At 42.7% G+C, this 15,435-nt stretch overlaps 1 protein-coding gene across 1 annotated transcript; it reads left to right on the plus strand.

The window, feature by feature from the left end:
- The first annotated feature begins 318 nt into the window (after positions 1-318).
- CCN3 (cellular communication network factor 3) lies at positions 319-8,412 on the plus strand. Its single transcript, XM_019459969.2, has 5 exons — positions 319-519; positions 637-862; positions 1,903-2,154; positions 3,361-3,575; positions 6,924-8,412. Exons 1-5 carry the CDS (start codon positions 448-450, stop codon positions 7,218-7,220), a joined length of 1,062 nt encoding a protein of 353 aa, XP_019315514.1. The 5' UTR covers positions 319-447; the 3' UTR covers positions 7,221-8,412.
- The last annotated feature ends 7,023 nt before the right edge of the window (positions 8,413-15,435 follow it).

The following is a 15,435-nucleotide window of genomic DNA, read 5'->3' on the forward strand; positions in this document are numbered from 1 at the left end:
GTGGTGGGGAGTGCCGGTGTCTCGGTCCTGGGGGAAGGCAAAGCGGCTTCCAGGAGGAAACGGGCGTTTCCTTCCCACGCGCTCGAGCGAGCCCTGGGTCCCGGCCCCGAGACTCCACCCTGCCCCTCCCGGCGCTTCGGGAAAAAGCCAGTCGCCACACACAGGCACACGCAGGCCCCGGGGCCGCGCCCTAAGGAGAGCGGCACCCACGGCCAATTGCCATGGCAACCCCGGGGTTCGTTCCATTCCCCACCCAGCAGATCAACCCCCCCCTCCCCTTGCCGGCCCTGCAGCCAACCCGCGCGAGCGCGTCCCGGGAACGCGCTATAAAACCTGCGCCGGTGCCGCCGGGGGACAGAGGCGGGCGCCGGACCTGCAGCGGGGCCAGCCGGGCCGATCTGGGGCGCCAAGTCTCGTCTCGTCAAAGCGGGAGGGAAAAGCCCGATCATGCAGAGTGTGCAGAGTCTGTCGAAGCGGTGCTTTTGCCTGGGCTTTCTGCTGCTCCACGTCCTGGGACAGGTGAGTGGCGCGCCCCTAAGCTGCGTCTGGTTACTTTGCCCTAATGAGTGGCCCGCGCCCGGTGACCGAGTGGCTCTGCCTTCGATCTTTCCTGCTGAGAGCTTTGTCCTGCACCAGGTCGCTGCGACCCAGCGCTGTCCCGCCCAGTGTCCCGTGCGGTGTCCCAAGACGCCGCCAACCTGCGCCCCCGGGGTGAGGGCCGTGCTGGACGACTGCTCCTGCTGTCTGGTGTGCGCCCGCCAGCGCGGCGAGAGCTGCTCGCTGCTGGAGCCTTGCGAGGAGAGCCGCGGCCTCTTCTGCGACCGCAGAGCGGACCCCAACGCGGGAACCGGCATCTGCATGGGTAATCCGGCCCCCTGCGCCTCCTGCCCTCTGCTCCCGCAAGCTGCCTTTTCCTCTCCTCCTCTTCCCAGAGGGTGACGTGCAAATAATAATAATGGTGATGGTGCAGTAGGTGATGTTTGTGGAGCGCTTACTGTGCGCCAGGTATGGTCTGGGGCGGGGCGGGGCGGGGTGCGGGTGCTTGCGGCTTTGGGGAGCCGCCAGAAGCCAGAGAGGAAACCTGCCCGCAAAGGTGAGAAGCATTCGTCACTTGCCTCTAGATAGAGGGGCAGCGGAGCAGAGTTTAGAGCCAGTGAAATCATTTCCTTTGGACATTTCCAAGGGGATGCTTGTGGGTGACGGGATTCTGGGATAACTCCCATGCTCACAGTTCCCCAGCACGTTTGTTTTCACACCTGTAATGGTCCTGTTTGAGCTAAAACAGCCCCTGGTCTCCTGGGACCACTATGTAACCCCAGTTTGGACTGTGAATAAAATAAAATGCAGGCAACGGGCCAGTCCAGGCTGGTGAGACCTAATCGATGGGGGATCATTTTTCCACGTGATGCACCATTTAGTCTGAGGCTGCCTGCATCCCTCCAACCCCACAAGAGGGATTGGAATAGGCTTCTCCTTTCTTCTCTAAGCTGGTGATGATTTATTGTGCTGGAGTGCCAAGGAATCCCAGCACCCTTGCTGATTTGACCAGTTAACCTGTTTGGAGAATACAAAGTGCACTTTTGTCTTTTTAATTCTAACCTGCTGGAATAGGAGAGGTCAAGGAGGTTCTAGCTAAATGACTTTATCATTGGGAGCAAGAGCTGTGGCACCTGGGGAGTGTCACTTCTTAGCTGTGCTCCTCTTTCTTCATCTGCAAAATAAGTGGCAGGATGAGATGGGTTTCTTCTTGCTTAGGGAGGCCTCCGGGAGGACATCTCTCTGCCAGAGATAGAGAAGAAACTAGGAAAAGAAGGACCCGAGGTTTGCATGTAGCTTTTCTAGCTGTGTTGTTGTTTATTCTCTCTGCCCTTCCCTCTGTGCCTTGCTCCCCTGACGCCCTAGCTGTAGAAGGAGACAACTGCGTGTTTGATGGGGTCATTTACCAAAGTGGAGAGACCTTTCAGCCAAGCTGCAAATACCAGTGCACCTGCAGAGACGGGCAGATTGGCTGTGTGCCCCGCTGCGAGGAAGACCTGCTCCTGCCCCAGCCTGACTGCCCAGCTCCCAGGAAAGTCGAAGTGCCCGGGGAGTGCTGTGAAAAGTGGATCTGTGACTCAAATGAGAAGGCAGAATTAGGAGGCCTTGCCCTTCCAGGTAAGATACTCAGGATACCTGACGGTGATCAGAGCCCAGGTTAAATGCAGGCAGGAGGCACGTATCCTCTTTGGGGATCTGCAACGAGAAACTGGCCTCAGTTTCTGCCCATTCGGTTGTGGATTCCAGATTGCCCACTGAGATCAAGCACATCACATGTTGGAATCCTAGCCAAGTTGTTGAAGTATGCACACAGTTTCTCCTAAAGAGAACCTGCTGCATTCAGTGGTTCTTTTGAGCAAGAGGATTGATTTTGTCTTATTGGATGACTGCTGTTTAGATTTTCATCTGCCCCCATTTGACCCTTAAAAACATCACAAAGATAAAAGTAAAAAATATAAATTATCACTCTTTTCTGGATTCTGTGTATTACCTTGGGCTCTCAAGTAGCATCCGTAAAGACTGCTACTTTTCCCTGAACCGGTATCACAGAGACCTGTCACTTTTCCAGATGCTGGCGGAAGGGTGAAGGGTCTTTGTTTTGCTTTTCTTTTTGTTTTATCATATAAAGGAAATTGTTTTTTGAAAAGAAAAATTCAAGAGTCAGGAGAGACTATTTTAGAAGCCATTAATCACCCAGATTATTTATACTGGCAGTACATGGAGCTTTACAGTTTTTCTGAGGTCAGAAATGATCAACCATGACCTACAGATAGGAAAACTGCCATGTAGAAGAGAGAGCCCCAAGCCATACATGTTAAGTGTTGGGACAGAACTTTTTGTAATCAAAGTCCAAGTGTCTATATCCCATAATCCAAACAACCAGTTTTACCAGTCTAGAGCAAAGTATTTCAAAGTATTGCCTTGAATTGAGAGGTTCTAATTGCTCATCTACTTAAAATTCCATCATGATCCTTTTTCTGTACAAAATCGCATGTTGAAAATGTTACAGTTTATGGAATGGCTGTTGATGCTATACTGTTCTACATTCTTGAGACTACCAGGCTTCTTTAAGACAGCGTCTCCCAAGCTTCTTAAGGACAATTCAACAGTCCTTCAAAGCTTTCTTAAAGGCCTACACTGTGCTGGTATTGTGCTACCTCTTTAGGGTTTATAAATACAGAGATCCAGTTCTGGCCCCTGAAAGCACCTGAGTTTAGTAGGTACAGAATTGAATGAACCCTCTTTCCAATGATGGTTGAAAGGACCACTCAGCAATCCCCATGGTTTACTCAATATGGCCACCTTGATTTGTACATCCCACAGCCTACAGGACAGAAGCCACTGTAGGTGTTGCAGTCTCTGACTCAAGCATCAACTGCATTGAGCAGACCACGGAGTGGAGCGCATGCTCCAAGAGCTGTGGCATGGGTTTTTCCACCCGGGTCACCAACCGGAATCCACAGTGTGAGATGGTGAAGCAGACTCGCCTCTGCATGGTGCGGCCCTGTGAACAAGAACACAAGCAACCGACAGATAAGGTAGGAGCCTGGAGGCAGCCAGAGGAGGTCATGTTGCCTGATGGGCATCTGGGCTCTAGACAGTCACCGTGACACTGTGATACTTATTGACTCGGAGGTCAGCTGTAGCGGGGAGTGAGCCCCAGAGGAAAGGCAGAGAGGTTCCTGAAATGAGTGAGTTTACCTTGTTTTTCTTCCTTCTCTTTAATGTATTGAAATATCCCAAGCAACTCACAGCCGGTCCACAGGTAAAGAGGGTGGAGCCCGAGTTGAGAATGATCTGGCAAATCTCACTGCATTCCTGGAGAAAAACTGGCAGCTCAGTTGCCGAGCACAGTTGATTTGAGAGAAGTGATTTCTGACCTCAGTTTTCTTCACCCCTTTAGGCTTGATCTGCAGGAAGCACAGGATAGAAACCATGTCTTCCTTACTCAGCCCTCAGTCCCCAACATCCTACCTGTACATATTGTGTGCTTGATACACAATCGTGGACGAATAAATGAATGGGTGTCTGGGAATTATTTTCAGTATTTTAAAAAGTCTAGTGGGAATAGTATATTTGCCAGCATAAGGCGATATGTGCCAAATAAAATAGCACATTTCTTTCCTTTTTTGCTGGAATTATATCAACTCAGTATGTTAACACGGAGTATAAGGCATGTGGATCAGAAGCTCTGATTGGTTCCTGATGACATCACACGTCTTGTTACCAGAGCCCTAGATCAGATAAATTCAATACCCAAATTGAACCATTAGTTGGAAATTTGTACAAACTTAATGCTAAAATAAAACGGTTTCTAGCAATGAAAGATTTACATATCTCCACACTGAGGCAATATCATCGAATGCCTAAGGGTGCAACTCTGGAGCCAGACAGCCTAAAACCCTGGCTTACTCCATGAACTAGCTGTGGAATCTGGGTCCATTTTCTTAACCTCTAAGCCTCAATTCCTTCCCCCATATAATGGGACCGTCGACAGTACCTACCTCAAAGTTGTCATGAAGATTAAGTAGAATGAATTTGCAAAGTGTCTGGGCATAGATTACTCTGTTAACATTAGGCACCATTACTTAACATTAGGCCTCATTTCCATTTGTTGCTAAAATGAGAGTCTCTAGTGGTCATATTAGTTAAATAGCTACTTAGCTATATGACTTGGAAGTCCATCCTAATTTATGTTTCTTCCACCAATTTTGAAATAACACCTAGAAGCATCTTATCTCTAAGATAAGCTAGAAGCTGCACCTTCCCACACTTAGGGGAATTCTATTTATTTATTTATTTATTTATTTATTTATTTATGTAATGTGTATTTATTTTTGAGAGACACACACACACACAGTGAGAGTGAGGGAGGGGCAGAGAGAGGGAGACACAGAATCCAAGCAGGCTCAAGCTAGAGCCTGATGCGGGGCTCAAACTCACGAACCATGAGATCATGACCTGAGCTGAAGTTGGACATTTAACCAACTGAGCCGCTTAATTATTTTTTTATTAAAATTTTTTTTTATATTTTTATTTATTTTTGAGAGAGAGATAGTATATGAGCAGGGGAGGGGCAGAGAAAGAGGGAGACACAGAATCCGAAGCAGGCTCCAGGCTCTGAGCTGTCAGCACAGAGCCTGACGCAGGGCTCAAACTCATGAACCAAGAGATCATGACCTGAGCTGACATCAGACGCTTAACCAACTGAGCCACACAGGTGCCCCACACACTTAGGGAATTCTAACATACCTATTGCACAGTTATGTAGATTCACCCACAAAGCCACCTTTGTCTCTCTTTCTCTGTTCCCCTCTCCTGTCTGTCTCTCTGCTTCTCTCTCTCTCTCTCTCTCTCTCTCTCTCTCTCTCACACACACACACACACACACATCCACACACTCAGATGTTACTGATCTTGTACCCTTTTTTGTGGACATTATCAAGAATATATGCTACACATTAAATATGAAAAGGTAAGAAACAAGAGACCCTTACTATTGTCAAGGACACACTTGCTTCTTTATTAAATAAGGCATTTCCATGTCATGCCTCTAAAATTTTGCTTTTTCTATTGTTTCTTTCGCCAAAATTTATATTTTTAATGTAACTTGCACCCAGTATAATATTAGGAAGTATTATACTTGAGATACATACATTTCATAAAGATTCAAAAATTTATTTGGAATCTAGGGAAATACTAGCATAATAATCATTACTTCCTAACACCAAGAGATGTTTCAGTGTGCTTCTCAAAGACCAGCAGCAGCATCTAAGAACTCGTTAGAAATACAAATTACTGGGGCTCACATCAGACCTATTGAATCGGAAACCATGGATCTAAGGCCCAATAATCTATGTTTTAGCAAACTTTCTAGAAGATTCTGATGTACAATACAATTTGAGAGCCACTGATTTAAGAGAATCCCAAGCCTCAGCTCTCCATAGCTGTGGGCTCTGCCTAAGAAGGTGAAAAGCAGAAGAGAATTGTGGCGAATTAGTATGTGAAGAAATCTAAGTGGAAAATAACCATAGAGTCAATGTTGTCCTGAATTATAAATATGGGGGGGTCCTTATCAACCATTACTAATGGCATATTGAATAAATTCTCCACTTACCTTGCCTTCATGGAAAATAACCTTAATATCTCATTGTCTTAGACGTTCCTGAGGTTATAGTATATTAGAAAGATTGGGCTTGTGTCATTCATTCATTCACTAACTAGATATTTCGGGTGATGTTAACCCTGTGAGACTCCATTTACTCATCTGTGAAACGTGGGTAGTTGTCCCTTATGTGAATAACAGATCCTTGTAGGGGTGAATGTTGTTAATAAGGTTAAGTGAGTTAATGCTGAAAAGTATTTGAAACATTAGAAGGCGTGCAATGTGGCCAGGTATATTTCCTTTCTCTTTATAACACCTAAGAATGCATTGGATAAAAAAACATCAAAGACTGTTTCAGTGCCTTGAAAAAATAGCTTTCTTTAGCCTATATGCACGTTTACCCTCATCCTCATCGGCACAAGGTCAAAAGATAGTTGTGTACGGTTAGGCCAGGTTTTCACATTCTAGGCAGGAAAGAAAATGAATCCAGGAAGCAATAAAGAACTGTACCTGTCTGAAAGGCAAAGGGTTTCCAAGAATCCCTTGGTTTATATATCATTGGCCAGAACTTTAGCACAAAGCCATTTCAAGCTCCCAAATACTCTGGGGAAGCAAATACTTTTACCTGACCAGATTGTCCAAACAAAACTAATGTATGTCAGCAAAGAAGAAAGCACAATGGATATTGGGTAGGCAACTAGCAATTTATTCCGTATCCCTAAAATGGTCCCACAGAGGAATGGTAGCCATTCCATGAATTGCTCCTTTTCTTCTTTCTTAGAAAGGTAAGAAGTGTCTTCGTACCACAAAGTCACTCAAAGCCATCCACCTGCAGTTCAAGAACTGTACCAGCCTGCACACCTACAAGCCCAGGTACTGTGGGGTCTGCAGCGATGGCCGGTGCTGCACCCCCCATAACACCAAAACCATCCAGGTAGAGTTCCAGTGCTCCCCAGGGCAAATCATCAAGAAACCAGTGATGACCATCGGGACCTGCACCTGTCACAGCAACTGTCCTCATAACCACGAGGCCTTACTCCAAGAGTTAAAGCCAAACACCAGCAGAGGGGAAATGTAAGATGTGTTCCTTGAGGAGGATACCTACAGAGGCAAAGTGTAGCTACCCAACATCAAATGAATATAAGAAAAATTAGGAAGAATTATTACTTTACCCCTGAGTCCTATGTATTGCCTGTAGTCATATGAGGTCAGTTATATCTGTCTTGTTTTTTTAATAAAAGATCTGATTAACTGTAAACTTGAAATCAAGTTAAGCTCAGGATAGTACTTAGGGGTGATTTACTTTTCTGTGGTATTGGCTACAAATGAAAATTTCTATAAATGTAAGAAATCAGATACATGTTTTTACTGTGTAGATGATCACATTACACTCATCTTACTTTGTTATACACTAGTGGAATGTCAAGAAAATGTCACTGTCACAAATGTCAGTGATGTTTAATATCATACTGAACACGTTGTCATACAAATATCTTGGCATATATCTTTGACTTGACAGGCCTCTGTAGAGCACTCTTTTTGAGCAGCTCAACTCTGAACTTCCAAGTTCAAGATCCGAGGACACGTGTAGCTGTTCAATTTGAAATCCAGAGACCATTAGTCTTCTGTTTCGTTGCATACTAGGAAGCAGACTGTATCTACAGGAATGGAATGTTTGTTAGTTAAGTGGACTGGTGCGATAAACTTGCTCCATTTCACACGAGTTGACTCCTTTCCAAAGAAAGAAGCCAACAGAAAACTCTGCTTGATGCAGAGGAGACCAGGCCGCTCAGCCCTTCCATTTCTACACGCTGGAGGCTGCTGGAGCTCCCCACTTTTTCATTCAGAAGAAGCAGAACATATCGGCAGAGACTTTCTCACCTTACTGATGAGGAAACCGGGGCCCTCTGATGACTTTCAAATGTGCTGGTAGTAGATTTTGAAAAAGAAGAACAAAATCACCATGACCGTGGTGGTAAAATACCATAAATTTTATGGGAGTTCAGAATTATTGTAGACATGCCCAAAACTTATCCTTGGGCCCTAATTATGCAAACTCACAAACAAGATAGATGTGTATACATATGTGTATCTAATTTGTCAAGCTATAAGATAGCCTGCAAACTTAAATGTATACATCCTTTTAATGTCACCATATGTGTTCAGCTTTTCTCTTTTAAAGTATTTATATGTAAATTATACATTTTTTAATATTCTTTTTACTTTCTCTATTTGTCAGACATCACTAAATAAACACGATTTTATCAGTGTGTGACTATGCCATTACTTATGGGCTTATGAGTTGTTCATTGAAAATATAAATAATGGATGGACCTAGAGAGCACAGTGCTAAGTGAAGTAACTCAGACAAAGACCAATGCCATATGATTTCACTCACATGTGGAATTTTGGGAACAAAACAAAGAAAAAAAGAGACAAACAAAAGAAGCCAGACTCTTAAATACAGAGAACACACTGGTGGTTGTCAGAGGGGATGTGAGTCCGGGGTTGGGTGAAATAGATAGAGGGGGGTAAGAGCACACTTCTCGCGATGAACACTGAGTAATGTAACGAATTGTTGGCCCCTTATATTGTACACCTGAAACTAATATAACACTATATGTTCATTATACTTCAATATTAAAAGGAAAATATAACTAAAATTAAAATTAACAAATTCAATCAGACACCAAGTGACAGCATCTATTGAAAGCAATGTAGCTATTTTTAGATGAGCTTGCAATGTCTTAGCAGCAGGGAAGCAAAAGACAGTTCTTGCTGAGTTAGGTGATCTCTATTCCTAAGGCCTCGGATATTCTCCACACTGTTTACTCAAGCCAACATCTTGAGCCCTAATATTTTTTTCTGGACAACCTGCTAGACACATCTGTGTATTAAAAATTAAACATGGATCAAACAAAACTTGCCTCTCTGGCTTCATTCTCTAGTCAAAGGGCTCTCCATCCTCCCAATTACCCAGCTTAAACCACCAGCATTATCTCGATCAACCTGCTCTTACCTTGTGCCCAGAAAAGCATATATCCAGGGGCAATGCAAAGCCCAGCAGGGACCAGGGCTGCCATCTGGGCAGGGTGAGGGTCAGAGTTAATATAACCTTTATGTTAAAGTCCTGGTGGTTGCAATGGGTCTATAGTTCTCTCATAATTAAAAAAAAATCATATTCCCAACTTTACTTCCCCTTACCTGCAGCCTCCTTCCTTACCCATTTATCTAGGATGTCTCTATTTGTCCCTTAAGATAGATTGGAAAGCCAATTGGATTTCTAGAGTTTAGTCAAAGGAAATTATTGAGGATAGCTAATATTTACTGCACACTTACTTTGTGCTGAGCACTTACCTTCATTAAAAGCCTTTAATTTCCCAGTGGCCCTGTGAAGTAGACACTCCTCCCCATGTTACACATGAGTAAACTCAAAAATTTTTAAACATATGGATCTAGAACTCAAACCAAAGTCCTTTTGTTTCTACTTTATCATGTGGATCTGTCAAAGATAATCTATCTATGAGGCTGCTCAGTCCAATATTGTCCATAATGGCAAGATGGGGACATCCAAAGGTCCAATGATGTAGATTTGTTTAGATAAATCCCGGTACAGCCATTATGATGAAGAACAAAGTTACCTTTAAAATGAAAATGTCAGAAAATACTTACGTCCCCAAAAAAGGTGTAGAACTATGAAAAAAAGTGGGTTTTGTTCAAGAATATTTATGGACACAAATGTAAAGAGAACTAGAGACAATGGGCAGTAAAGCAGTATAGTGTTATGCCAAGTTGGGCCCTTTTTTTTTTCTTGTATTTTCTTTTTTTAACTGAAAACATACCTTTAAGAGCAGAGGGGTGGTGGTCAGGTGGTGAGGGGGAAGGGCAAAGCTAAATTCAGAGATCCCTTCAAGCAAAGTTCCCCTCCTACCTCTACTCATTGAGTTGGCTGCCCTTTCCAGCATCCAAAACACTTGTTAGGGCATTCATTTTGTTCATTCAAAAAATACTTACTGACTGCTTCTGGGTGCCTAGCATTGTTTTAAGTTCTGGGAATATCGCCATCAGTAAAAGAAACAATAAAATAAACAAGTTATCTCTCCTCCCTGGAATTTCCATTCTCCCTGTTGGCACAAGCAGGCAAAAAGCAGTAAACGGTCAAAGAAGGTGAGTATCAAATAGTGATAAATAAATCCTAGAAGATCATCAAAACAGGGTGAGCTAAGAATTTCTCGTGGCCAATTTAGCTGGAGGTGGCAAGGAAGCTCTTTCTGAAGAGGTAACATTTCATCCTAGATCTGAATGACCAAGATTAGGAGAAAGAATCTGCAAGGCAGAAGTAACAGCTAGTGCAGAAAACCTAGTGTCAGGAATAAGCTTGTAGCTTCATTACAGAAGATCTGCATGGCTTGAGTGTGCAAGGGGAGATAGGAATGATGTAGGCTTCCCTCTACCATCATAATCTCCCAGTCTTTTACAACCAATTCTTTAAATTCCTTTACACTGAGCATCTTGAGGCCAGCATCTTAAGTCTTCTTTGTATCTGCCCCAGTATCTGGCACACGGTAGGACTTCACTATATATCTATTAAATGAATGAATGAATGAATGAATGAATGAACAAAAGGTAGAAATTTCTTTGAAATAAATGTTAGGCTTTTAAACTATCAATTTCATTATTACTATCACTTGGAGAGCAATCCCCCACTCTCTGACACACACAGGCACGCATGCATGCATGCAATCCTGAAATAACTGAAGACATTTGAAAAAATGTGATCTGATCTACAAATATCTGTTAAATCCAGAATGTTCTAGTAATACAGCAAGGAAAGCAACATTTACTGAGCAGGGTTGAAGGCTGGAGAAAGAGTGCAGGTTTGGGAGCTGTTCAAGCCTGGGTTTGAATACCAGGCCTACTCTTTCCTAGCTGTGGGATATTGGACAACTTGTACATACTCTCTGAGCCTCAGTTTCCACACCTGTAAGAGGAGACCATAATATTGATTGAGTGGCCAACCACCCTTGTTTGTCCTGGACCAAGAGGGTTTCTGGGACTCAGGACTTTTGGTTGTAAGATCGGACAGTACCAGGAAAACCAGGTCACCCTTAGTAGCAACCACACACTGTTGTAAAATAATACACGTTCATAAGCACTTGACTGCGAGGCACATAGTAGGCCAGCAAATGACAGCTATTCTAATAGTAAGTATCCAGTGAAGCCAAGCTCTGTTCCTTATTCATTGCTTGTCATGTTCAGAGGTAGATACTACTGACCTCATTTTTACGGGGAAAGATGGAGAATATAAAGGAAGCTAATGACCTATTAAGGACACAGTAAATGAAGGAGATGGGGTTCAAAGTCAGGGTCTGCCTGAGCTCAGAGCCAAAGCTCTTTCCCTCTTCAGTGCCGCAGCCATGAGGCCAAGTATATTTTCAGCAACCAAAACAATTCCAGCAGTTTTCATTTTTGTGCTATTTTCCCAAACTATAAATGTTCTCTTTTAGAAACAGCATTGCAAAGTAGTGAGATTGTTGAGATCATTCTGTGAATGTGAAATTTTGAAAGCACTTAATTGCTGTTTAGTGATAAGGCACACTTCATTGAAAATTATTTGGAAATTTTTCTTTTACCACACAAGGGTTCAGTTCAAGAATGTGGCAAGGACGTTTTTGTACAAGGAAATAATTGGCCACAGACATATCTCTGCCTGATGAGATTATCAATAGAACTTTCCACAGAGATTTCTAGGAAGTACTGGATTTTTCTCCCAGGATCTTCCCGCAGGTACACATTGTCATCCTTCCACATGGCTTCGATCCAAAATGCTCAGTATCATAAGTCAAATTATCAAAACAGTATGTCCTTTTGGCTGTGTGCTATCAAGCCTAGTTTGAAGGTTCATTATTATTGGAAATGTATTCATCTTAACCACACTGCATGGCTCTTGCCGGCAGTGCTATGCTGTCTGGACCACAGAGGGTTCACCAAATTCAATTACCACTTCAATAACACTACTGGCACTTGCTGAACTCTGAATAATGATGAATTCTCTGCAGCCATCCAGCTGAGGACTGTGAATTACTGTTACATTAAGCCAGCTGTTCTGGGGATAATCAAGAGGTGCAAAGGGTAAGGATGTCAATGTTGTACCATTCTTCCTAAAGGATGTGTATCTCTCCTTAGGACAAGAAAAGGAAGGTCTGAATTTCAGCCCAGGGAGCTCTACAAAAGAATATATAGTTCCATTCAAATGGCAGTGTTTCACAGAACGAACTGTCTGCTGGCTCTACTGGAAGGATCCTGGAAATGAATATTTTATAATCCAAGAAGAGGACATTGCTTGGACTTCTATTTTATTAGCAAAATCTGAGAAGCGGGCTCTACTTGTGGCAGAGGCTCAGAAGTCTGGAAGAGGTTACAGAGTTCTCTGTGTGGGTTAAATAAGGGTCAGTATGCTCCAAAGGGACCCAGATTTGTCCTGCTGAAGCAAGGCCACCCCCAAGATGCTCAGAGGACCTTGGCAGAGTTGATGCCAATAAATGCAAGTTCTAGTTCTAAAATTTCAGCCATGAGGATCTTCCCTGATACTTTGCAGAGCATCTCAGCCCCCAGAAAAAAAAAGGACAAAGACTACAAGGATCCTGTTGGGTGGGCTCTGTCATCTCCCCAAACAAACTCCATATCCTTGTTCAAGAATCAAATGTAAGTTCACCTTCTCTAAGATTTCTTGACTGGCACCCATTTGCCTCCAGTGGAACTGACCACACCCTGCTTTGTGCTCAGCTGCTTCTTGTCACAATGACTACCGCAACAGCTAAAGCGCCCCGCCCCTGTTACCAGTTTTGAAGTCTGTCCCCCACTAGACTTTAAGCTCCAGGAGGGCAGGGACTTTGTCTGATTATCTCACCACTGCTTCACGCTGTACTTCTCACACTTTTCTGTCACATGACTCCAAGCAGCAAAGCATAATGAACACCTACAGCAGAAATCCAGTATCTCAGGCCAAAGTTTCTATGGCACGCCACAGTTTTCAATAAAAAATTCAGCTAAATCTTGACTTCTCTTTCATATATCCATGTTTGTTAAATATAAAAATAACATCTAAAATTTCTTTTTTAAAAAAATTAATATTTATTTTTGAGAGACAGAGAGTGAATGGGGGAGGGCAAAGAGAGAGGGAGACACGGAATAGGAAGCAGGCTCTATGCTCTGAGCTATCAGCACAGAGCCCCATGCAGGGCTCAAACCCACAAATTGTGAGATTGTAACCTGAGCCAAAGTCAGACACTTAACAGACTGAGACACACAGGCAACCCCAAAATATTTCTCTTTTTTTAAGTAGGTGTCACACCCAGTGTGGGGCTTGAACTCACTACCCTGAGATCAAGACCTGAGCTGAGATCAAGAGTCAGATGCTTAATAGACTGAGCCACCCAGGCACCCCTAACATCTAAAATCTCTAATTGGCTGGTGTATTTGACTTTTCCCACCCAAATCTTCAAGTAGAATTGATGCCCCCAGAATGATGCACAATGTCTACCCTGAAGCTTCGTATCTCCTTGTGTACCTCACATAGTCAAATTAGCAGTAATAACAATAATGTCAATTTTTATCTTATTTTAGATGATGTCAATTGTAAAATGTACCATTAATTTGTGTATCAAAAAGAAATAAAAACTATGATAATTTACCTAGGACACACCATCAATTGTGAGATTTATCTTACTTTCATAAATATGAAAATATTTTAAATGTTGATTTTAGAGTATATAAAATTTAGAAATTTTAAGGGAAAAGTAGAGGAAAAAGAGAAATAATACTTACAAGATTATTAAGTGCCAGGCAATAGGCAAAGTGCTTTACATAGATTACTACATTTAGTTCTTATAAATATCCTATGAGTTGGGTACTACTATATCTCAAAATTACAGATGAGGAAAACAAAGCTTTGGGGAGATAAATAGTTTATACGGGAACATAAATTTATTATACATCAAAGCCTGGATTCTGAAACAAGAATTTGTGCATTTAATCACTCTGTGCTATTGTCTACATTCTGAGTTACATATAGTCCAGTTGGGAAAGTAGGTAATACATGTTCAAGACAGTCAAATAGATGAAGGGCTACTACTAAGCTTGGAGAAATTGTCCTCTGAGTACCGGTCACCACCTAAGGAACTTCCCTAACAGGAGGCATGGGGGGTATGTGCAGCTCTTTGCCAAGAAAAACCATTGAATCTGGGTAATAATTCTGAGACCAAGAACTGTGAGGAATGTGGTCTTGAGCTTTTCACCAACCATTGGGATGAAAGCAAGTGTTCCTTCTTTTATGTCTTAATAAATTAAGTAATAAATCAATTCAACAAATATGGATTGATTACCTACCACATTCCAAGTAATGTGCTGGAACTGGGAAGCAGTGAACAAAGCAAATGCAGTGCTTGCCTTCACGAAGCTTATAGTCTGGGGTATTGTGTTAGTTTGTCCTTAGACCTCAGGTTTTCATATTAAATTATCAAGACTTTCCAGCCTTTCCTCTTCTGCTTGTCATTTTGACTATTTTCATGAGAGTGGACTCTCTAGAGCTCAGTCCCATGTTGGGTGCCCCCAAATTCCAGAGAATTTCCAGAGAAAGTAATGTCCCAAAACTAAGTCTGAAGCAGTTCAGACCTCTGTTCTTACATAAGCCAGTTTCACATCTGAAGGTCAGCTACTCACAGAGATCTCTCTATAGCAACTATGGGAAAAGGGCATCTCTTAAGCCCAATAAGCACATATCTGGAAGACTTCAAGACAGTGATGTAGGAGTTTGTGAGGCCTCCCAGTAATCCCTCAATCATTAAGAGAACTATCTATCCTCCAAGCCTATGTTTAATAGTTTATTTAGAGGGATCATGTGTTCTTTTCTCCCTTCGGCGTAAGGGCTCAAGTTTTTTTGTGTCCAGACTCTTCTTGTTGCTATATCATCTACCTGGATGTCCTTCTCCCATTAGCTTTACCTTTTGAAATCTTACCTATGATTCAAGGCCCATCACAAAATGCTATCTATTAAGTTTTACTTAATTTTCTCTTACCCAATCCTCCCTTACACCCTGCCATTGTTTTCACTGATTTTCTACCACTCTTTTAATTTTGTGCCTTTCTCTTCTTTGGTGAGCAAATAGCTTTGAAAATGTCCAGAGAAGACATTTTATTGTATTCTGGGGGAAAGGAAGATAACATTATTTGGCTTGGATATTCCCTGAACTCTGTAGTCTCACTCTGAAATATATAGTAACAGCCAGGACCCC

This window comes from Panthera pardus, unplaced genomic scaffold (genome assembly GCF_024362965.1).
Source record: "Panthera pardus isolate Hobbes unplaced genomic scaffold, ASM2436296v1 HiC_scaffold_7, whole genome shotgun sequence".
Classification (NCBI taxonomy): Eukaryota; Metazoa; Chordata; class Mammalia; order Carnivora; family Felidae; genus Panthera; species Panthera pardus.